We start from the raw sequence: 25998 nt of genomic DNA, 5'->3' as shown, positions 1-25998 counted from the left end.
AAGCATTAAAATAATTAAAAACACAACGATAAAACAGTATTAAAATGAGGAATGAAATATATTTACAAATATGAAACTCCTCATGATTATGCTTCAGCTCACATTATGTTCTCCACCTACCTATCGTAAAGGCTTCACATAAAAAATGTTCCAGCTAACTTTTAAATCTCTGAATACCTGAATTGCTTACTAATTATTCCATTCACATACCTACATCATGGCCAACTGATTTTATTGGTAAAGTGTCAGTAAAAACAGTTTACACAGTATTTAAATGTCAGGCAAATCAATAATAAAGTTAGGCTCCCAGGATCCCTATTCACACATGCCTGAAACTGGAAGGAAGGCTGACCAATTAATCCAATAAAATTTTAAGGATTCCCATGGAGTGGACAGACTCTTACTATGCACGCCTTGTCTCAGTGATCTAAAAGTTACACGGCTGCTTAAAATTTCCTATGTCTTTATCTATATGCTTGCATAACTTCTGCTGTGTAACTGTGTAACTTTTAAAAATACCAATTGTTTTATAGAATGAAAAAAAAATTTAAAGGCACACATGTAATGAATATTTAAAAGATATTAACAGGGTTCTTTTACATCAAACCACCTATTTTTCTTTCACGCGCACTAGAAAGGAAAAAATTAATTAGCACCTACATATATGAAATTTTGGAAGTGTATGTTTCAACTCCTTATTTCCATGTTGTAGAAAATAACTGACTATAATCAGTACTCAAATTAAAGCAACTCAATCTGATATGCACATTACACCCACTTGATACAAAACACATTACTACAACAATTTTGTATCTCATGATTAAGTATTTGAGAATGACTTTGCAATGAACAGAACTTACCAATGTAGACCCTCCTGCTGTATCTCTGCATCAGCAACAGAACAAACACATGCAGTGGAATAAGATTGATGATGAAAACATAACCACCCCATGCAGAGACCTACAACAAATAGAACAGGAAATTAGATCTGAAAATATCTGCAAATTCTTAGGACAGCCCATGCTGGACATCTTGATGGTCTGACAAGAAAACACAAAGCCCACCAACATGAGCACTCAGAACTACTACTAATACCACCAGAATCCTTCTCAATATGTATTATAAAAGAAAAAACCCAAAAAAAGCCCAAATATCAGAGGTGTTTGAAATGAGCTGATGGATTTCCTAGGCTACCCTTCCTGGATCTCCTCCTTCCAAACTCATCTGGTCATACTGGCAAATGAGAATGTGATGCTGGAGGCTTTTCCCAATGGTGAAGGCTGCAACATAAGGCAGTAGTAGATCTGTCAGGTCTTGAGTTGGACTTTGATGATCTTTGTGGGTTCCTTCCAACTCAGGATATTCTGGGATCTCACATAGGATCCTAAACTTTCTTTTGACAAATTTAGCACCACGCACTTTCTGCCAAGGACAGGGAATGTTATCTCCAAGTAGAGAAGGGAAAGGGAGCAAGGTACACCTCATGGAGCAGAACTCTGGGAATAGAGCAGCCAATGCAGGCTGCAGTGTAAGGAAATAAACAAAATGAAGAGCACGGATGCAGATGAAAGCAGGACTGAGAACTGTGGAATGATACAAACAATATTACAGACATTGCAAACCTGTGGCAATATGAGCTGTTGGGAAGGACTGCTATGCTGTACTTAGAACTGAAACACTACAGTGTCATTAACAGATCACTGATTGCTGGTTTAGGTAAGGATTTAATGAGTTATCATTATAATGTGTCATCTAAATTTCTGACATATTTAGAAGGGCTCATATTGACTAGACAATTCATATTTTAACACATCCTCTTGTCAAATTACAGTCTAGACTTCCCCCATTATGCACCATGCCTACCCCAGATCTTTTTTAGCATGCAGTAGCTAATGTGGTTTTCACTTTAATTGTACTTTAGGGTTTAGATTCATGTAGCTATTTTTAAAGCCCTAGAATCCAAAAAGAAACCCAAATTACTATGTTCTATAGAACAGATTCTAAAAAAACCCATGAGCCCAAGTATTACTGTCTTTTGACACTAATACTACAAACCCCAGCATTCCAAAATTTATGGTGAGCAATTCAGACAATGTGAAACAAATACAATAAAATAATCTAAGTTTTCTAGTAACTCATTTCAATTTAATAAAATTGTATTGGCTATTCACTTGTATGAAGTATCATGGTTTACACAGGTAAGTTTATTTAATGGATGAAAACACTGTATGAAGACAGGTAAGATAGAATAGAGGTCAAACATGAAAATAGAACACTGCCAAGTTCAGGGAAAGGTTTGAATGAAGGAGGTCACAGTTTGCATGGACCAGGGCCCTGCATTCCTAATTATCAAAATACAAACTCAAATCAAAGCACTGAAAATTATACTTGAAGATGCATGTTGGAACTTTTCAAACATAAATGAGGCATCCTCACAGATTGGCAAAAAAAGTGAAGACATGCTATTACTCCTACAGGTTTGCTTCAGTGTAAAGCTTTCTTTTATTTTATCTCCTGGCCATGAAAAGCCATGTGCAGCAGAAGCTGATGAAGTAAAATAAAGGCTAAAAATATAAATCCAAGGAGAAAACATCCTTTTCTATACTGAATGCAATGCAAGGCTATGAGTCAAATTACCACAGTGAGTTAGGTATATATTAAGAGATTTAATTAACAGGAAAGATTTGTCAGTTCATGCAATATCTATTTGCCTTTCAAGCTGTTCTCCAAACTTCCCATTCATGGACTGACTCTTACTACCTCAAAACTGTGATTTGATTTAGCTTCCAACTTACACTGAAAATTACTAATTCCATCAGAGAGAAACAAATTATTACAATGTAACAAATAGTACAATTATGCTTTGTCCTAAAAATTTACTCAAGAAAAATATCTAGAAGGGCAACTCCACAAAATTCTTTCCAAAAGGGAAATACAGTGTACGGAAAGCCATCACCTGTGTGGGATGAAGTAGATAGAAGGAATAAAATTCTATCACTGAGATTTGAAGCTAAACTACAGATGAATCTGAACCTTTTGTGAACGGAGAGAACTTGAAAGGAAAATAACAGCATCCCATTTACATTCAAGGATTGATTGTCATGATGACATTCACACACAGAGAATCACACATAGAGGTTCTTAAGTTCTGATACCATGCACACACAATCACATACTCTCACATACAATCCCACACACCAAGATAGTAAGAACCTGTTACTGTGTGATTTTTTAGCAGTAAAATTGTGAAAGTATTGTATTTGTTATCTGTATGTTTATGAAGGCACCTTTAGAGAATCTTTCCAATAAAATTGGCACTATATAAAAAAAATACTATGCTATATAAATATAACAATTAAAAAACTTTCTTGTAGCTTTTGTACTGCACTTAAAACATGTACCAAACCTGTAGGACCTTTTCACTATAATGCTATATAAACAGCAATGCTGTGTATAAAGAAGTGGCTCTCTATTAAGCAATGTGGCAAAAAGGAGGAGAAACTGAATGAAATAAATGTACTCTTAACAAGAAATAGCTATCTTAGCCTCTTTGGTGACAAACACAAGGCTATTATTTCCTATATTAACTGCAGAAGTCTCCCAGGAAACCAAATGGACATTAAAGCTAGAGGAAAACTAGACAGCATCCAGACAATCTTTGAATTAACCTTGACTTTAAGGCACATAAACCAATCCAGAAGTTCCTTGTTGTTGCAAACCTAGTTACCTGATGGTAGAAAAGCAGTATTTGAGACCTCAGTCTTAACTGTCAGCAAGCAATTAGCCTGGCTGCCCCACCACTGGCTACTGGGAGGAGAATTTATTGTTCATACAGCCACACAAAGTATCAGTTAGGGAAAAAAAAACATGCTTGATTCAAACAGGAGAATTCTTCAAGTCTAAGGTTTCAGAACATGGAAGAGGGTGAAACCAATTCCCTTCATTTTTCTATTGGTTTTATCTCCTCATTTTTACTACTGTTTTCCCCCTCTGTGAGCCCTTAGGAAAATCTCTGCAATAGCCTCCATTTGCATAGATCAAGAATGAAAAGGGCATTTATGATCATTTGTTATGACATTGAAGTCATTCATCAGTTCTGGTGGTAAACTTTACTTTATGGTATAATAATACACATAGAAATAGCTTTCAAAATCATAAAAATGTAACTTCGTCCTTACTTTCTAAATATTCTGATTATTATTGCATTATAATAATGACACATAGACACATAAATTTACCTGTACCCAAATAAAAATCCAACCAAATCAAAGCACCTATTATTCACAATAAAATTTGTAAATAAAGTTATTGTATTTCAATTTTTTTTTCAAAAATTACTTTAATCATGTTGATTTAAATACTTTACCTTTACATATTATGTTGCTTAGTTATATATTTAAGGTTTTAATATCAATATAAAGCAACAATTTTCTATTATGGCTCCAACAAAGATGAAAATATCTTTCTTCTCTCTTTTGTCAACATATGGATTATGTAAGTTACTCAAATATTTTAGCTGTTATACATATACAGAAGCCTTACCATGTAAAAGTAGGATAGACAGCAGCAGATTGTCCAAAAGACTGACCCAGTTTTCACAGACTTCACCTGGAAAAATAACCAAGTATTTATGGATGAGAAATCCTGGACAATACTCTGAAGTTTCATTCCAAAGCAATTGTAAAGCAAACTTCTTTAGCCCACATCAAGTTATATTTTATGCTTCTCAACTGACGTCCATAAAATCGTAACACAAATGCAACTCTTTCACACACAAAATGAGGTTAGGTCTATTTCTCTAGCAAAAGCATACAATCCAACTCCGTGCCTTATGAACTGATGTAGAAAGGTAGTTGCAATGGCTCTGTGCTACTTTCTCTAAGATGTTAGAGCACTTTATAATTCTAAGCGAAGACCATCCATGCCTTAATTCATCTGACATCCAACCCTACTCTGCCATTATTGACAAATGAGCTATTCTGTAATTTCAAAAAACTCACTTAAGGTTAACAAGAGCATTCAGACACTACTAAAGATTTAGCAGGATCCGGAAACTGCCCCAGGAATATGAATTTGTCTGAAACTGTTGGGGGTGACTGTGGTGAGAGAGAACAGGAATGAAGAACAGACATTGAAAAAGCTAGAAAGTTGCCTATAAAAAGTGTTTCATTCTACAAGAGTTCATGCAGACATTATTGCACTCTGCAGTTTACTTAAATATGAATTCCATGAGAACAGGTAACTGCTATCATATCTTAGCTACTCTAAAGTGACAACAACGGTTGATTCTATTACTGTTTTCGAACACAGCACACCTTTCCAGCTGCAGCTTATTCTAAAACAAGATTTAAAAAAACCTGCATTTAAGAAACCCCAGTCACTTAATCTTCAAAAAATTCAATTCTCTTCCATTATATTCCTACCAACTATATCCTAAGTTTGAAATATTCTAAAGCTAAAACATTTGAGAATATGCATCTGTTTATGGAAACCAGAACTCTTGGCAAAATTATGGAGAAAATTGTAGTGACCATGTACTTACATGGAGGCACTCTAAACGAAAAGTACAGGCAATCCAGAATACACAAGAGACAGTAGCCTACAGTGGCTGTGCTGAATTAACAATACAGTTATGCTATTTTTGTTATTTCCAAAGTAGGTTCAACCGTCCAGAAAAACTCCAGCTTCCCTAAATGCCTCCCTGCAAAACTACCTTACAGATGAAATTCGACATAGATTAAGGAGAGACAGACATGCTGCTTTAGCAAGCAGGCAAATTAAAAGACATAAGACTATTTTTTTTAAAGCACACAAGAAACACTAATATCTGACTTGAGACAGCTTTGACTATTTAATTTGGATACTTAACTCAAAGCCCAGACCCTCCACATAGTCAAAAGTCTTTCCAGAAGACAATTGAAAGCACTTCTATTCAGAGTCTACTGCTTTTCACCAGCTATATAAGGAGGCTAAACATTTGATGCAGACAATACTAATACCTCCAAACCTAAAAACAAACAACCCCTATGTTTGCTTTAAATGTATAGACTCATGATCATTTTTATTACTACAGGACACACATACTTCAGTGAAACTGTGCTTTTACAGAGCAAACTGAAGAGCATGATTATGGAGTGGCTCGGACCATGTGACTTCTCAGTACTTGCCTAATCAAGAGCCAAGGGGAAGAGGGATGAGAGGGAGGAAAATAAGAATTCAATGGATTCTAAGAAAATCAGTCATTTGGTTGGAGGAGGAACCAAAAAACTTTCCCAAAGCAAAAGACTCAGCAACTACTTACCCATAAATAGTATGTGAACTGCAGTGCAAAAATAGCTATGCCTTCATTGTCAAACGATCCTGCTACTGATCGGGATATGTAACCTGGAACTATGGCGATAAAACAGGCAGCTAAAAGCCCTGCTCCCTGGTTCCACAGTTCTCTGGTGAGCAGGAAAGTAGAAATAGCTGTAAGGCCGCTGAAAACTGGTGCTAGAAACACACATACATCTCTTATATGGACTGTCACATTAAGCATATTTAAAATCCAATGTATAAGGCCTGCCGTCACCATCAGCCCTGGGTATACCTAGACGGAGATAAAAACCAAAACAAACCAAAACACTAGGTTATTACAGAAAACTATCATGGTAGGTTTGTTTACATAGCACTTGCAATGAAACAATAATTTTTAAGCTGATATAAGCAGTGAGTATTAGCATAAGCTAACAGAATTATTTTAGTACTACTTTAACCATGTTTTGATTAATCAACACAACTGAATACCCTAGGCTCTTTTAATTTAATCCAAATGCTAACAATAACATATAATCTACTTCATAAATGAATGAGCAGCATACAGATAATATCCCATCTTGCTTGACATTTATCATATAATGAAAAGAATTTGTCATTAAGGTATGGAAGCAGAAATCAAAATCGGCAAGAGAATTTCGAGTCAGCTACCAGTTTTAAGGGAAAAAAAACCCAAACCCCTAAGCCATCAAGAACAAACCCAAAATTTCCCAGTCATATCCATTTTCCTTTAAAATATACCATGCTATTCTTTCACTTCTTGGTAACAATGGGGAAAGAAAATGTGCTTCAACAAGATTTAATTTTTTGAAGTTGAAGGTCAGTCAATTGAGTACTATATTTTTGCTAGATATCTGTAGACATCTTTGGATATGAAGATTAAAACAAAGTCCTGTAAAATTGAATTAAGATGTGCCCCAGGAAAGGTAGCATAGACTTATATAAATCTATTGAATCCACCATAGAATATTGGAGAACTTTAGAATATTCTTAATAGGAATTTTACCCTTCCACATTTATCAACATTAGAAAAATCCATACATCCTAGAGAAGTTAATATGTACTTCACCAGCCTTAGTTTCTTAAAAAAATTAAGAAGGGCATTGTACTAAATTGAATTAACAGATAACTAAACATTCCCCTGCATATATTTCAATTCTTTTTCCTAAGAGGTTTTATTTTGTATAAGACAGGTATGGAAAACACGCACTTACATGTTGCATAAAGTGTCCAGTATCTCTAAGACACTAAAAAAATGATGATCTAACTGCTACAAAAAACTTGTAAACGCCTTTAAGTGGTATATACTTAAGAAGTTTTGATGAATTTTCAGACATTAAGAAACACATGGCTGCATTACTTTAGTGTTGCAAAAGCTATTTCAATGAATATTTGTACTTTGATTTGATAACTGTTTTGTACACCCTTCCTGTCTTGTAATTTGCATTGATACCAATCTTAACTGGTCCTGATGCTTCATACAGGTGCCACACTGATTTAATTTCACAAGGTCTTCTCCCAGTCAAATCCTAATTTTTTCCCATATATACATGAAGTCTACTCAGCATACATCATTGGACTAAAATTTGTACCTTAAGAGATTTAGGTAATAATTTAAATTTTTTTAATGTTTTTCCTTTTTTGATTTCATATACCAGAATTGCAGGAGTCATAATACCCTTATTTGTTACTATTAGAATTTCATATGTAAGAAGTTCTGTATTTCTTGGTCACGATGTGCTACTGGATAAAGACTAAGGCATGTTAACTTACTCAGTTTCTGCAGCTAAAAATTAAAGCCACCTCAGTATTCCCTCTGCAGTGATTTGACAATTAAAAGCATGTTTTATTAAGATTCTCCTTTTATCAACATCAAATTTGTATTGAAAGTTCAAAAAACTTCCTGAAAAGTAATCTTTAGTTATTTTATACTTATTAAATGTATTTTTATAAATTTTATTAATTTAATACAATACTTACAGTTCCACCTACTATTCTTCCTAGTGGATACCATGCTCTTTCATCAAACCAATTTAAAAATTCATAAAACCCATGAGATGCAAGATGATGTGTTGATCTATAGTTAAACCTAGAAAGAAAGAGAAGAAGGATAAGAGAAAAATCAAGAACTTTAACATCTCATTTACTATGTAAGTACAATGGTCCTCTCTAAATCTACAGTGAATTTCTAGGTTCTCAGCAACTAACAACTGTACTTTCTTCACTTCTACAGCCAGTGCATGTACCACAGATGACAGTTTTTGGTGAGTTTTTGTGTGTAAACATTGAAAGGTTTTCTTTCACTCTGAGAAACACTCTGGTAATCATTTTTTATTCCTTTCTAAAACGACTCATTTTCAAATATAGTCTATCACATGCAGTCAATGCAAGACTCCTGTTCTGAGACAAGATAGCTATGTGCTACATTTGCTGCTGCCCTACTTCATGTAAAACTGACAGGTGACTCATTCAATAACAGGCAACAGGAATCAGTCTGTTTGTTCACACTATCAAACTAATGGCCTTCTTTCAATCAGTAAGAATTTACACAATGTAGAAACTCTGCAGATGAAGTTTCATTTTCAAAGTTTATAAATTCTCTGCTGCAGAGGATTTCTTGTATGACAAAAGGTCTGTCATGCACACCTTCAGTTCAGTCTTCTACTTTGTATATAAACCATTAAAAAACACCAACACACCGCTATTAAGGCATTCATCTTCCACCTTCCTGGCACAAAAAATCTCAAACATCTGATAAAAGAACTTTTAAACTATTAAAACATCCCTTAGTTCTTGAAATTAGGTATCAGGCTGCAAGAAGCACCACAGTGCATGTTATCCTAAACCAGCAACTCTTTCATGATCATTCATTCAAAGGCCAAACTAAAAAGGCTACAGATATCGAGAATGTGAAGCTTTGTACAGAAAGTTTAGGTAGAGAAAGTCCTGGGTGAACACAACTTCTAAAACAAGCAATATTCACAAAGCCAACCCTTCTAGTAGATGCGAATTCATTAGTTAAAGAAGTATTAAAGATTTTATTCATTAGTTAAGTAGAAGTTCACATGACTAAATGGAAAAGGTTAGATGGGCAAACCACCACAAAGGACTTGCAAAGACACTGCTAGAACTCAAGCTGAGAAAAGCTTGTGTGTGTTTCTTTTTATCCATTTTGTGGAAGTATCCCCTAATATCAGAAATATATATCCCTCCTAACAAAAAATTTTAAACTAAATCGAGTTCTTTTGCATATCTAGGATTCCCAAAATATCACAGGTTTACTTTGAACCAATTCATTTCCACAGAATAAAGCTAAGGTTATTTAAGACTCCAAACCTCATCAAGTTCCTAATTGTTTAATCAGTACAAGAAGTATCTGAAATAAAGCCACATTGAGGTCATGAGCAGATTTCTTCATCTACACAGTAGAAGAACAAAAAGAACTGAAATTCAGGTTCAGATGTCAGCAAATTTGCATGTTTCAAGTGTCTGAACTATCACAGCGTCAGTCATATAATATTAAAAATAAGTTGATAATAAAGAGTGATGTACCTTCAGGAACACTCTCTTACATCTGTTAAATAAGCAGTTATACAGGATACATTAACTGATAAAACCGTGGCCTTTTAAAAGTCATTAGTCATGTTTATATAAGAAAATTCACACGAACATCAGTCATTCTGACCTAGAAATCTTTGATTCAAACAGCAATGTGACATTGGTTTCTAATAAGCCTACAACTATTCCCATTTGATTAGATTTCTAAATATTAATTAATTCTCCAGTACTGAACTGTCAACTCTAATGTGATTTCTGAAATGCTGTACCTGTAAAATTACCCTCTTATCTTAGTATAGCAAGTTCTGTTGTTAATGTGTTTAGTGCCAAGTGCCTGAAGTATGGTATGTAATAAATCAGGAGTTTCGTATTGCACAGGACACAGAGAATGCATCCAGCTACAGACTGAACTGAAAACACCGAAAACCCAGCCAATATTCTTATCCTAGAACTTTAAAAAGGGAACAAGAAAGATGTTTACTAGCGCAGATTACTTCTGGATTTTTAAATCATGACTCAAACTCACAGAGGCTACAAAAGTATGACTAATGTTTACTTTTGCAGCATCAAAAGATTAGTTAAACAAATGAAATAGGCAAGAAGAATACATATTGACATTCTCCTCATGTTTCCAAATAGCAAAGCTTCCTAACTGACTTCAGAAGGATGCGAACAATTGTCTTGAGCTTTGGCAGCATCCCATTAAGTCTTTAATAGGAATGAATTACCACTCAAAATTGAAATGCAACGTAACATCATTTTACTTCTACCACTTCAGACGTAATAATTTAATCTTCCATCCTAAAATACTCTTAGACAAACACAAATCTATTAGCCCTTCTTTCAAAAAGTGATTCTTTTGCCACAAATGAAAGCATGCTGTGACAGTTGGGCATGTCTTTACAGCAGAAATTACTGGCAATACTATAGGTACATTTCTTTTTCACTGTGAGGAGACCTGTAAGTGAGAATAAGAAACAACCTTCTAGACAGAAAAACAACAACAAAAACATTTAGAAGCTTAATTAGGCACCTCACTTTGACTTTAAAAAGTCCCCACTTCACCTCCCACTAGGTTACCTGCAAGCAAAAATAAGTTAAATGTCAACATGAACATATGCACACGTCAGGAAAAGGTTGCTGTGATGTTGCATATCAAAGCCAGCTTCAGGCATGGACAAACCAGCAGCAATGGGCAGTGCACCAGACAAAAGTATAGTTTGGCAATCCTATGATGATGCCAGTATTATGTTCTGATACCACTTGGCCCTTCACTGCACTTTTCTCCTTTAGGGACAAGCCTGAACCTTGTGAAACTGTTTCCCTTTAAGCTAGAATGGAGAGCACTGCTAACAGAAGGCATCATAAACCAGTCACACCTTCTTACCATCTTGGTATTTTTCAAACTGTGCTTAAAATGCAGCACAGCGGTATTGTATTTCTACTGCAATGCTATCACAATACTGCAACTATCTATAGGTTTCACAGGGGTGTAAAATAGCCCTGGAAAATATTAGAAAAACTGCCACCTTTACCTAGACCTGCATCTGGGAGATTCAGGAGCTGGAGCTGAGCAAGGAATCAGAATGGAGGCAAGAACAGCCAGTGCTAAGTAGGGATTGCATGTCAGGTTTGGGGGTCACTGCCTGCCCCAGTTCTTCCACTTGCAGCAGCAGCAAGAAGAGGTGATATTGAGGGGTTTTATCCAGCATTCCTTGTTACCTACTCCATCTTATCCAAGGAGACTGGAGCTGAAGTACACTGCTGGTTGCACTGACTAGACAGTATGCAGCATGGTGTGACAGAACCAGAGTGAAGGACAGGATCCCTTTTCTGCCACTCTGAACCCTCACATCCATCTGATCTTGAGGTATGGAAGTAGAATAGCCATTTCCCAAGATTCCCTCTCATCCTCCCTCACCTCCTTGAGGCAAGTTGATTTGAAACAGACCCAAGAAGAATAAAGAACAAAATTATGTGAAGCACATGTTAATTAAATACTCAGCTAGAAAAACTGAGTTAAATATTCAAGTTCTCAGTCCATGCTGTGAAGAAGATACACACTTGCTAATATTCAGCTAAGGGCCTGACACCAGGAAGCGCTGACTTATTTTAGTTGACGTTCTAGGAGGAAAAGTGATGTTCTGCTGTTCTCCTTGCCTCTTTCTGTCATGTCTGTAGTTTGAACTATTTCCTTCTCCAAGCTAAGCTTTAAAGGAATAAACAATCCTAAGCCTTTGTACATTTCAGAATTCAAAGTCCCAACCACCAAATTAGGCTGGTATTGTAGTTTTAGGGGGGAATGTGCCAATGATCACCTAAGTGCTCTGTGTATGGTACCATTAATTTTGTGGCACTGTTGGAGATGCCTACATTACAGCTGGCTCAGTAGACAACTGGAGATAAGTTAATAAAAATACTGTTCCTATTTCATATATTTTAACATGGAACAGAGTATAAACAGCCACAGCAAAATAACTGAAACAGAGGCATAATCTTTTTTTTTAGTAGCAACATTAATTTAGAAAGCTTAACTAGGCAACTTGCAAAGCAAAGCCTGTGAAGTTTTCACTTACATATTATGCACGGTTAATACTTAATCTTAACTATCTGCTCATGCTTAGGTTTGATTTTTATTTCTTGCTATGAACTGCCTTTTTGATGACACAAGGCAATACTGTAGGATGATTACTTAATGCTAGTCACAGCAATCACTCTCTATCCAGGAGCTACAGAATTCTCCAGCACTTCACAGCGACAATTACTGCTATATTTATAAAGAGATGTCTTTGACGTTCCTAGGTTTAGTATTTCCTTGACAAAGTACTATTTAAGGTGAGTATTAAAATAAAATTCAGCCTACTGAGAAATAAGAACATATAGAAAAGAATAGCACATGTACAGCAGTGCAGTTACTTCATCCAGATCTTAACAACACTTAAGGCAAATTACACTAACAGCAATGGAATTCATTTGACCCCTCCATTCCAAGAGAGTACAAGATCAGTGTGTTGCTTCTTGTGGGAATGGTGACTGTCTAAACTCCAATCAATTTCATGCTATTACTGCCCCATCATCTAGACTTTTTATCCAGCATTTTACAGCCATCTGAGAATACGTAATCTCCTTACAAGCAGAATCTGTTGAAAATTTTCTAAGCCTTCAATTATAAAGGCTTCTGTGCTCTAAAAGTCTTCAGCTGCAGATGCACAAAATTTTCACATCTGCAAACTCAGAAAAATGACAAGAAACAAACTGTGAACATTGCAAGCTATCTGAGTAATTCTAGGAGTCACTTTTTAATGCAAATGTAGATTACAGCATCAATTCGGCCATACGGAATCTAATTAGAGATGGCAAGTCGAGATTCTTGAAAAAGATAGTTGCAGATTTACTCCATACCTGACATATTCTTTGCATCCAAAGGAAGAATATATTCAGCCATACTTTATGGAAAATCTAATGAGAAACTTCAGTAACTTCCATTGAAACAAAGAAATATATATACAGTATTCCAAGCTACATTTTAAAACACCAGCTTGCCCACAGACTATACTACAAGCATAATATCTTGCAAGTCTCATTCTGAGCCCTCTATCTGGAAATGAGCAATTAACACAATGAGCTCTGCATAAGGTTTTTAAAATGGAAGTGTAGCACCCATCAATCACATAATGAATTCAAGGCACTACAGAAGCCTTTCTCATCAGGAAAATTTTGACTTATGTTGCATTTATAACCTTGGTAAGTATGTATGGACATTTAAGCCATTTTCAAATAATCAAGATTAGAATTCTGGAGCAGCAATACCTACAAGTGAAAGTATAACATGCAAAAGAGCCTTTCCTAGTGCCCACAACCCAAACCTAAGGTGTTAGGCCTCACAGTAAGACTGAAGGAAACATACATCAAGCTCTACCTCTATAAAGGGTGGTCCTCCGTTTACCTGACCCAAAACTGACATAACTCTGCAAAATGGAAGAAGAAACAGGCAATTTTATTTCAGAAAAATCTCACATTATTTTCTTTTAAACTCAAATTCATGTCAGTGGAATGATGATATTAGGTACTAAGGCTAATACATACACTATCAGATTTGTCCTTAATTAGCGCATTTATACGTATTTTAGTCCTTATGTGACCACAAATCTTTTTTTCTGGAATTTCTCTGGATACACATCCACATGGTTTTGTGTGGAAGCTGTTACCACTTTCAACACTCAAGCTTACCTCACCAGACAGCAACCACCCAGGGAGTCACGAGCAGATGAACTCTACCCCATCTTTCCCAAGGGACACAAAACAGGTTTGCACAGCTCTTGCTAAACTTGACTGAAAGATGATTATTAAGACAAGTCCACCAGAGAGAAAAAACAGAAGCTTTGACTGATACAGAATTTAATATCATCCAAATTCTGATGGGTTTAGGGGGTTAAGTATGCAATTTTTGATTGTTTGGTCTTTACATTTTTATATCAAAATATCTGGATATGTGATTACTCTTAGCATTCTGAAATAATATCAAGTATTTGTGACAGCTCCTGAGATGGCCTTACATTTCGAGAGGCTCAAGTGATCTGTAGGGGCTTTGATGCAAGTAGGGCCATTTGAAAAGAGAAATATATGTCCTTCAAGCTGACTGCCCATCACAAGCCTTTGACAAAAGAATTGGCAGCAGTACTGCCATTCTGAGTTCCATCAGGTTCAAAGTTGGTCATGGACCTGCTTCTGATTTCAGATTTCACAACTCTGGACAAACCCACCCACTCAGAAAAAGGTGGCAAAGGCTCCCTCGTTATACTAAGATTAGTACAAATAAGATATAACAAAAGATATAACAAAATGGCAGGAAATTTTGCAGTGATGTGGCCATCTAACTTCAAAAACGATGGAAATTTTGAGTCAAAGGAGGAAGAAATTTCTGTTCCTGGAATCCAGCTGAGAAACAAAACTTCTTTTTGTAATATCTTTAGAATAATCCTTGAAGGTAAACCAGGAGAAAGCCAAGGCAGAAAAAAAAGTGGATGACACAATCAGCAGGGCACCTTTTTTTTCAGGCCCAACATTCAACTAAGCTCAATGGAAATCCTGAAGAATACCAGAACGTTTACAGAATAACCATTAAGAATTACCATTAAGAATATCAGAATTTCCCCAATGTGTTTAAGAAGGATTACAGTCTTCCTACTGCCACTACTTGGCATGGTATTTTCCCTGCCTGCAATAAGATGTTACGCTTAGCAAGTGCTAAAATCAGGAACTGTATGCTGCCAGTAGCTTAATAATATAAAATTCTACAAGGAGCATACAGTCACTCAGCTTCTTCAGAGAACCCAGGGCACCTCCAGTATTTTTGCTAAGAAACTGTGAGCTTTTGAGAGCACTCCATGATCACAATTTGTATTTTTCACACAATATACCACCATCTGAAATCACGATATGCTTCCCATCACCACTGTAGTGGGCGTATATCTGTCTACAACTTCAGACACTTCCCCTGATGCCTATTAGATTTTTTTATTACTTTTTCTCTGTCATGCTTTTGAACTATTCCATATCTCAAGGCAAATTATTACAAAAAGCATCGGTTTTATCAATATTAAAAGGCATACTTCGCAGTGAATTCTGCCATCCATAACATGTAACAACATTTTAGACCTAAGAAGAAAGTGATGATGGCATTTTTCTTGGGACAGTCAAAATCCCCAAGAGGTTTCAAAGACAAGATGGAAACAGAGTAATTTGAAATTTTTACAGGCAAAAATTGAATGCTTGTTTTCTTTTTTTATGGATGTACACTTTACCTCAGATACCACACTACAACTGGCATCCAAACTGATGACAAAGTTGGTTCAGTACCTTTTGACAGCATCAGCTTCTTGAGAGGCATCAGTTCTCTCCTCAAAACAGCATTAAGTACCACAAACTCAAAAAACCCCAATAGTGCTATGTTTGTTTCTTTCTGAGTGCTCTTGGACCACTCTGTGGCACAACAAGCCTTGTCTGCTGCGACTCTGAAGGCTTTGCACCAAATTCAAGACTATGTTCAAGAGAGTGTTTTTCCAGATCAGATTTGTGCTGTACTTGTTTTAAACATGATAGAGGCAGCTTAACTCCAAGGTCTTCTAAGTTAAAGGTTGATACATAAGCATCTGCTTGGCAGGAATAAATTAAAAGGCTATTAGCTGAACAATATATTTTAGGAGTAAAATATCCTTTCTGTGAAAAATCTGGCACTAAAACTCAGCAAGGTGAACATGACTACTTCATAAGAAGTAACAAGGAACAGAGGACAGCTAGCTCCCAAGCCACTTTTTTCACCATCTCCTAGTACATAAAAGCAACCTGTAACACATAAATAACTACAGTGGAGCCCTATTAAACTGATCCCAAAAATACCTGCTATTTTGTAGCAAGATCTACAGAATCTATGTGTGCAGAAGTGAATATTAACTTTCGTAATAGTCTGAAATACAGAGTAAAGCAAAGGAAATTCATTGCAGGTACTTTAATTGTATTTTAACTACTTAGAAGTATGTGGCATAGCCTTCATCTCTCTTACATAATAAAATCACCTATATGCTACAAGGCTGTGGCAATTGAGAAAGTACCAGCTATACCCAAAACGCATTTGAACCAACTTCACTTCCCATTAAGTGAAATTTAAGAAAACAGTCTTGGATGCAAGATGGCCTGGCCGACTGCTTCCACCCTGTAAAATATAAGACATGGTAAAAAGTAAATAGGACCCTTCGAAAGGCTCCAGATCCCTCACATCACAAATGATATTTAAGCAGTGACAATTTTATTTCTGGCAGAACATTTAAACAGTTATAGCACTGTAGAAGAGCTTTAGCAGAAATTATTTTCTACAGCCCTCAATAGTCAAGAGTCTGTTACTTGAACTTCTTTGTAACATCAAATGAGTAAATCCAGCCAGAATCAGACATTAGATATCAAACCACTCTATACAAATTATGGCAACGTAAGGTTCTTTAGCTCACAGGAATTAAAAGTATCTACAGTGTTGTGGCTGCACATCTAAGTCAGTTTAGCAAGTTAAAATAAGGTAGCTTTTAATCCAAAAATCCTTACATATTTGCTCTTCAGTACATTTCTTAATGCATCTGCTATTCTTCCTCCTGCATCTAGGTCGGTCTCCTTTGGCTGAATTCTCTGACTGCAGTTTCTTTCTATAGGTTTCTCTGTAGGTAGATCATGTTTAGTCTAAGAATCTGGATCTCTCATAGTGCACCTGTTGAACTCCATCTGTTGCCATATTGACTTACTGAATATTTAATACAAAACTGCTGAGAAAATAAAAATTGTTTCAGAGTGGATAATACAAAGTATCATCACAGCAGAACAGATACAGTCTAACTTGAAGAATTTCTGTCCTGTGATTAGCATCAGGTTAAAGACCTAATTTTATCTAATGTAGTATGTCTGGTCAAATTCTGCTTAACCCTTCAGTAACCCAGCATAAATAGACACAAACACTGCATTCTGGAGGACTGCAGAACCAATCAGACAATTTTCACCTGTGGGTATGTATGTATATAGATAGAACTGCCTGCAGAACAAACCAAACAATACACACAGGGTTTACAGGAACCTAGAGACAGATCTAATTATGCACAAAACAAATAAAGCTGAAAAGAAAAATGCATGAATAAAGCCTGAAGTGCAAAGGCATAAGGGTAAAAACAAAAGTATTCCCAACTCTAGGACGCCTTGTAGTAAATTACACATGCAAATTTAACTGTGGCAGTTATCCTTCAACTAACCTTTGCTAGCTAAAAGGAGAGCAGAAGCGCTCCTAATCCGCTTCTGTCCGCAAATCGGACAAATAAGCTTGAATCACAGCTAAAAAGACAAACCACTCTAAAGACGCCATAAAAGACAACTAAAAATGCTTCTATAAATACATCAGCAACAAAGGGAGGGCTAAGGAAAACCTCCATGCTTTGTTGGATGTGGAAGGAAACAGGGACAAAGGATGAAGTACCTAATACTTCTTTGCCTCTGTCTTTTACAGTAAGAGCAGCTGTTGTTCGGCTACCCAGCTCCCTGAGCTGGAAGACTGGGATGAGGAGCAGAATGAAGCCCCCACACTCCAAGGGGAAATGGTCAGCAACCTACTGCACCACTTAAACTCTCATGAAGCTGCATGGGGTCCACCCAAAGGTCCTGAGGGAGCTGTTCACCAAACCATTTTCAATAATTTCCCAGCAGTCCTGAATAACCAGAGATCCCAGTAGATCAAAGCAAACAAATGTGAGGCCCACCTACAAGAAGGGTGTGAAGAAGGATCCAGGAAACTCCAGGCCTGTCAGCCTGACCTTGGTGACAGGCAAGCTTATAGAGTAGATCATCTTGAGCATAATCACACAAGCACATACAGGACAATCAGGGCATCAGGCCCTGGATGGTTTTATGTGGGGCAGATACCTCTTCACCAACCTGATCTCCTCCTATGACAAGGAGTGGATGAGGGATAAGTGGATGAGGGAAAGACTGTGGATGCTGTTTATCTACTTTACTGCAGCCTTTGACACGATCCCCATGGCATTCTGAAAAATTGCCTGCTCATGGCTTGGACAGGTGCACTCATTGCTGGGAAAACAACTGTCTGGATGGCCAAGCCCAAAGAGTGGTGAACGGAGTGGTCCAGCTGGGCAGCTGGTCACAAGTGGCGTTCCCCAGGGACCAGTGCTGGGGTCAGGCCTGTTTAATTTCTTTATCAATTATCTGAGTGAGGGATTGAGTGCACCCTCAGTCAGTTTGCAAATGCTGGGTGGGAGTGTTGATCGGCTGCATGGCAGGAAAGCTCTGCAGAGGGATCTGGACAGGCTGGAATGATGGGCGAAGGCCAGTTATATGAGGTTCAACAAAGTGAAGTGCCGAGTCCTGCACTTGGATCCCTACAAGCCCACTGAACACTGCAGGCTGGGAGAAGAGCACTGAAAAGCTGAATGGTGGAAAAGGACCTGGTTCAACAGCAGCTGGACACGAGCCAGCAATTTGCCCATGTGGCCAAGAAGGCAAATGTCATCCTGGCTTGAGTGTGACCAGCAGAATCAGGGCAGGGACAATCGCCCTGTGCTCAGCACTGGTGAGACCACACCTCAAATCCTGTGTTCAGTTATGGGACAAAAAAAACCACTGAGGTGCTGGAGTGAGTGCAGACAAGGGCAGTGAAGCTGGAGAAGGGCCTGGAGCACAAGTCCTGTGAGGAGCAGCTGAAAGAGCTGGGTTTGTTCAGCCTGGAGAAAAGGAGGCTTATGGGGAACCTTATCACTCCCTGCAACAACCTGAGAAGAGGTTGTAGACAGGTGGGGGTCAGCCTCTTCTCCCAGCTAACAAGTAAGACAACAAGAAGAAATGTCAAGTTGCACCAGAGGAGATTTAGACTAGGTATTTGGAAAAACTTCTTCACTGAAAGGGGTGTTAAGCATTGGAACAGGCTGCCCAGGAAGTGGTTGACTCACCAACCCTTGAAGTGTTTAAAAGAGGTGGGACATGCTAGTGCTGGGTTAACAGTTGAACCCATTGCTCTAAGAGGTCTTTTTCAACCTAAATGATTCTATAACCTCAACTATTTGATTTTACTCTGAAGCAGATTAAAAATATACACATGCTCTATTAATACAGTCCAACAGAAGGGATGGTGGCCCCTAGCTAAGGGCAAAAAGAGTTCCAGTTGTTTGCAAGGTGACTGTATATTCTCACACTGGAGCAAATTAATGTGGGAATAGAAGTCACCAATAAAATAAACAAAGACCAGGAAAGTAGGTGAAAACTGAAAATGGCCTTCATCCTTCCTCATAATACACAGAGTGGAGTTTATCTTTCTAACCATATTTTGCATTCAGACACTTCCAGTGTCTGATTTAGTCTCAAATAAGTATGGCAAGCAGAATTTAAAATGAGTTACCAACTACTTCTATTTTATATCTTTCATACTGCTCCAAATAAGTCTAAATTAAAAAGAAACCCTAAGTTTTCACTGAATTGAATGTAACCTATTAAGAATTGTACTTAATGATTACCAGTGTTTCTTTAAAGACGGGAAACACAAGTGTAATAACAAAATGTTATTTACTTTTTAGGTATTCTCACAGAACTGCTAAAGATTAAGTATACTGTGATGACTGCAGTGCTCAGCATTTAAGACAGTATTTATAATTAATATTAAATTCCTGCCATGTACAATGTGAAATTGAAGTTACATGTTTATTTTCTCATTATGTGACAGAACGTCTAGTATTGCTCAGTCTTACTCTACTGTAAGATGTTGAGCTATCTCACTGTGTTCCTCTGTCATTTTAGTAAAATCCCATAAATGCTTAGAAATCACCTTAAGATGTGAAGGTGAGGGAACACTGTTACCATGAGCTAGGCTTGCTGTTACACACACACGCTTTGAAGCTGCCACAAATGTTATTACAGAAATATTCGGAGACTATACCCACCATTGCCTCCTCTATCCTATGTCCAGGAACATGCCCTTTCAAAAGCAAACCACCTCTCTGACCAGCCAGCTACACTGGTATATACAGCTTGGTAGCTACATCCTCTCTGTCTTAGAACAGTAAAAGGATGAGTTTCATTTCTAAAACCATTTTATTAAATCAAAGTGTAGCCTTTTGCTGCTGCCCCACTGTGACATAAAATGAATGTGTGGTTGCCCATGAAAATAGGGAAAGGACGATGCTAAAGCAAAAGGTTCCATTTCAATTCAGGTGGGGTTAAAAGTCATGTACTGCTGGGGTATGTAAGAGTTGGGAAGGATCTAGTGTAAGTTCTCAAGGGACAGTTCTTAGGTCATATAATCCTAAATCTTCTCTCTCCTTGCCCTCCAAATATGAACTAAGCCGGTCTGTTCCGGGACCTTTCATGCTTCAATCCCCACAGACCGTACATCCTCTCAAGTCTCTACAAACGCGCCGTTCTGTGGTTTTTTCTTCTAGAAGGTAGCCCTGAAAGAAGACAGCAGATGGCACCATGTGGAACACACTCTCACAAAAGCAAAACCATGATGTGCATAGCTGAGAATGTTTTGTTGAAACCAGAGTGCAATGGAAGCATAAAGAAAAAAGAGCCCTGAAGTTGACTTACAAAAGCAAAAGCCAGAAAATATAATTCAGTGATGGAACAATTACAAGCATGACATATTTCACAAAACATATCATCCAAGCTTGTGCCTAGCAAAAACTGGGCTTTACTGTGGGAGAGTGGGGCTAATGTTGCTGAAGTAAAGGTGGAATACAAAATTAAAACACTAAAAATTCCTTGGCTCCCATTTAGCCATAGGAGAATAATTACAGCTGTCATTACGAGCTGACCTGAGACATCACAAATTAAGATACTGTTGCTAATGTTTAAGGTAGTCTCTCCAGTGTCAAGATCCATTTTCTATTTGGCAAATGAAAGATTAAAACTGTTACAGAGTAAAATTAATTGTGAGACATATGCAAGAGCTTTTCAAATGTTACTTCAGACATCTGACAAAAGATGAATCATTCTAGTCACCTGAGTAAGATAAAACAGTCAAAACACAGTACCATTATACAGCTTCTTGGAGAACTCAAACATTGCACTGGCTTTCATGACTTTCATTCTACAATAGTGAGTCTAAGAGACATCCATATACTGTCATTGTAACCATTGACCAGTGCCAATTCTGTTTTGCTGACTTTCTAAATTAGAAGAATTGCAATATTAAAGTATTTTATCTCTTGCCAGAGAAAGAATTAAAGATATTTTAAAGATGTTTAATACCCAAATTAATCAAATATTTCCACCATGAAGATGAAATTGCCTTTTTCAAGATAAATATTTCAAAAATATTTATGAAATTCTAAATTATTTAACTGAACTTCCAAATGCTGTTTGGGCTAAGTTTAGGATAACGGGCTAGCACATTCAACGTATGCAACAGACTATATATATGTGTGTGTGTAAAGCTGGATAAACATAGAAAAGTACTCAGACAGGAAAGCTTGTTTTGTTATGTTTTGCTTCTGCTTCACTCTATTTTCAAATCCTTTGACTATAGCACACACACATTCTATTAAATGCATTCCTCTCAATCAGCTGTATCCTCAAAGAGGTACTTTCCATGCCCAGACTTTCTTAACATATCAATCTATTGTGAAGATAGGAATAAAAATAAATAAAATCACACTTCCTGAATTTAAAAAAAGTTGGCTATCATTTATAGCATAATTGCAAAAAGAGAATATAGAGACTGAAAAACAAAGCTGAGAACTCAAAAAATGTAGGCTACCCAGTCACATGTACTAGAATAGTTTAAAATTACATAATTACATGTTATTTCTCCCTTCTGCAAAATCCATATTAAATCAACAGGATACAGAGTGTCCATCCATACAGTGAGCCACTTTTTAAAATAAATGTAACTAATACTGCATAAACCAGTCTAGAGGAAAATAGCTATCCCACTAAGAACACCATTAAAAAAATCGATAATCAAGTCAAACTCACATCCTCCATTGCAATGTAGTTTCCCAAGGAATTTGTTTGTTTAAGTGAGGGAAGTTTTGAAAAGGTGTTCTGCACTTCCTCATGGATTATCAGCTAAAGAGAACTTGAACATGCTCTTTTACCTCACAAACTAACATAACCCATATAAAGGGACTGCTACAGGAAATTATATGATAAGCATTGTAACACCCGGAAGAAATTACCATTTACATTTATTAATGTTAGATGGGCTCTGAAAAAGTAATATTTGATACTGGACTTGGGTCCCCCATAGCAGACAGACATTTTAAATACTGCTCTCAAAGTGCTCATGTACAAATACTCAGTTATTTCTTGTTTAAAAGAGACCATTTCTTTTTCTAAAGCACAGGAATATTGCCTCACATAATAGCAAGAACTTTTGAAGTATAGCAAGTATTTAATTCTCTAAAATGCCAAAGGAGCTTTTACCCTGGGAAAGCAGCAGTAAGTTGGGAAATACAGAAGCTGATCTATTTTGTTCGTATCTATATCCTTAAATTCATTCCCCAGGCTGCTTCAACTTATGTAAGGTGTGGTGCAGCATTAGGGTCAATTTCACGGTACCTCTCCAGCCCAGACCTGCAGCCACCCACATTAAAAACACCTCAGTCTGATTCCCAGCAACAGCTCAGATGGAGACCACAAACTCTGCTCAGCTATGGGGCCGGAAACAAAGTCTATGTGCTGGACATACTATAAAAAGGCTGCAGCAATGCATGGCCTAAGTTAACTTTTTTTCTCCAGGCAAGTAGTAAGACCTACAGCTGCAAGAAGTTTTGCTAAAGGAGTTAATAATAACATTGTCACACATCCTGCTACAGAGTGCAGGCTCCACAGGCCCAAAAAGTAGCAACTTTAATGGCTTTCTTAAGTAGAAAGAAGCCCTCAGGAGTAGCCCTGAATGTCAGTACAGATGCACCTCAAAGGGCTTGCAAGAATGGAATTTTCAAAAATTCAGGAGGAAACTCTGCAACACATGCACAGTTGACAATAAATGGAAAATAACCTGACTAAATTAGAGGAGATTCTTGTGGAACAGCAAAGACACCTCCCCAGACTTACTGTAGCCTTAATCCATTTAAAACCTATTAGTTCCTACAGGATTTTGAACTTTCTTGCTAACCATACTGGCCAAAATTTTTATTCTCCCCTTCCCCCACCAGTTCAACACGGGACAGATCCAAAAACATGAGTGTTAGGGTTACAGGCTGCCAAAACTAGAGATTACTAGAGAGAGTTATGATATGAAGCAAAAGCTAACCTTTATAAACCACTCTAACCCTATGTAGTCAAATCAAATTTCTGTTTTAAAAAGCAAATATATTAAGCTGTTCAGGATATCTGCCAAAAAAGTCCATTCAAGGATTTTAATCGTAGCATTTGCTCTAGTTAGTCAAGTGTTTGTGAGTGTTTGCTGAAGACCATAAAAAAAAAAAATAAATCATGGCATTAAAAGCTAAACTTGATGGTTCAGTTGACCCAGCCTACATAAAACATTTGGATATGTTTTCCTTTTCATGTTTCATTCTGCTATCCATAAATCAATAAAAGGGTCAACACTTTGCAAGCATTCTATCTCACCTCATATGTTTTCCAAAAGAAGTCTGTAGGGAGTCTCTGTACTCAACCATACCCTGCACATGTTTTATGAACACTGCCCCTCCTACCTATCATGCATAACCCCATTACTGCACCCACGTGAAATCTGATGAGGTGCTCACCCCAATTACAAACAGTGCAAGTGAGGAAAGAAGCACTATGTGCTAAGTAAAGATGGTAGAAGACAATAGTAGATAGACAGCAGGGATTTGATTCTTACATGACTGCTATTTTATGAGGCCACACAGGGAACTCCTTTTCAGCTGCATCACTCCAACTGAACAAATCTAGCCTGAGGTCTCCCCACTCACAAAGCAGTTTCTGCTATGCCTTCAACTCTGTCCAATGTTCTTCTTCCAAATTATCTTCCTTCCATTAAATTTCTAATACTTAGCTATTTTTGCAATTTCACAAGAAGTAGAGAAGTCCAGTACAGTCAAGTGCACATCATCTTGACTGTTACCACCACATCAACCCTACAGAAAAATTTACTTGGCTTCAAAACAGCTCCCTCCAAGTAGCTCAACAATACCTTACAATTGAGAAATCCCAAAAGCCAGGCTAACCTGTGCTAACAGTTTCTCAACCCATGTCGTACTGCAATAGAAGTGAACAAAAAAGATGCCTGATTTGGATCCTCCTCATTAAAGGGTAGAAGGTGGTGCAGTGGTGAAGCCTGGAAGACTCTTCTCACATAAAAATCTCTTTCATGAGCACACAGGCCCCACTGAATCAGATCTGGACTCCATGCTAGAATATTTTTCCTACTATAATAAAACAGCAAAAACCAGTTTGAATTACCTGAAATTCTGTTAAAATTATTAGCATTACTAGAGTATTAAAAACCCATCCAAATGTTAACAGTAAATATAATCTTTAAAAAAATATTTCAATAAAATAGAAAGAAAGTACTTCTCACTTCACAAAATCAAAACACTTGGGAATGAAGAACATGTAGTAAGTTTTTAATACGAATCTCATGAAATTTGCAACATCTCAGACGACCAAAGTGGCTGTCAACCTTCAAGAACACATTTAGTATACAATCTGCTTCCTATTTTCCCAGCAAGAGGCACTAACAGGGAAGTGGTGGCCAGATGAATTACCTGGGTGGGCACTGGTAATTGATATTATTGACACTATCCTCTTCACACAATTTTTTCCCCTCTCCTTATAAACACCAACTTAACACGCTCTTATTCATCTCTTTTTTCATCACCTGTTGCTCCAGTGTCTTAACATGCTTTAGTTTTATTTGTATATGCCCTCCCTCTGTCACTCAATCCCAGTTTATCCTCTAACATTGGTCACTCTTTCCATTCCCTCCTGATGTTCATATTCTTCCTCAAAAATAAGAGATTAAACTGCAAGATAAAAGCTGGTGGCAAACCAGCTCAGGAAACTGTTACAGTATTTTAACAATTTACCTCACTGAATTTACTATGACTGCTTTATAGCAAGCAAGAAGAAAAAAATAGGACTGCATAGTGGGCGACGGCAGAGAACTACTCCAGAAGTCAACTACCAGATCAGGTAACTACAACACAAACCCACAACCTCCAGTGATCAATCAATTCCATACACCACTTTTTATGTTCACTTCAGTCAAACTCTGAATTTTAAGGAAGGTTTCATGTCATATTTATAGATGCTAAATTACCTTTTCATTAATGAAACAAGTTTATAACAGCCCAAGGATCCATCTGGCAAACATGATTTGAATGTAACAAAATCTGTATATTTGATGGTGCCTGAGATAAAAATCTCAACTTCCTTGAACCTGCCTGCCTCTGAAACTCAAGCAATGACACTGACCTTAGGTTTATTTTCACCAGTTCATTCCCATTTACCAAACCCCACTAAGGCTAGATTATGGTACCAGTGATGAGAAAGTGGACTGCTATTACATCCATAACCCACATTTGCTACCAGGACAATTATGTTACCTCAGAGCAAGGTACAATAAACAAGGGTCACCCCTAATGGCAGGTAAAA

At 37.1% G+C, this 25998-nt stretch overlaps 1 protein-coding gene across 1 annotated transcript in view; it reads right to left on the bottom strand.

Moving 5' to 3' along the window:
• The window catches only part of STT3B (STT3 oligosaccharyltransferase complex catalytic subunit B), a 50730-nt gene that overhangs the window by 20371 nt on the left and 4361 nt on the right, over positions 1–25998 (bottom strand). The window contains exons 2-5 of the mRNA XM_083858361.1: positions 8296–8404; positions 6302–6589; positions 4543–4608; positions 861–960 (exon numbers count right to left, since the gene is read on the bottom strand). Of these exons, the coding sequence (XP_083714487.1) occupies positions 861–960; positions 4543–4608; positions 6302–6589; positions 8296–8404 (563 nt within the window). The remainder of the gene's footprint in view (positions 1–860; positions 961–4542; positions 4609–6301; positions 6590–8295; positions 8405–25998) is intronic.

The sequence above is a fragment of the Zosterops lateralis genome, assembly GCF_965231275.1.
Source record: "Zosterops lateralis genome assembly, chromosome: 1".
Taxonomy (NCBI): Eukaryota; Metazoa; Chordata; class Aves; order Passeriformes; family Zosteropidae; genus Zosterops; species Zosterops lateralis.
The sequence above is the reverse complement of the archived record's forward strand: the minus strand, read 5'-3'. Positions and strand labels throughout refer to the sequence as shown.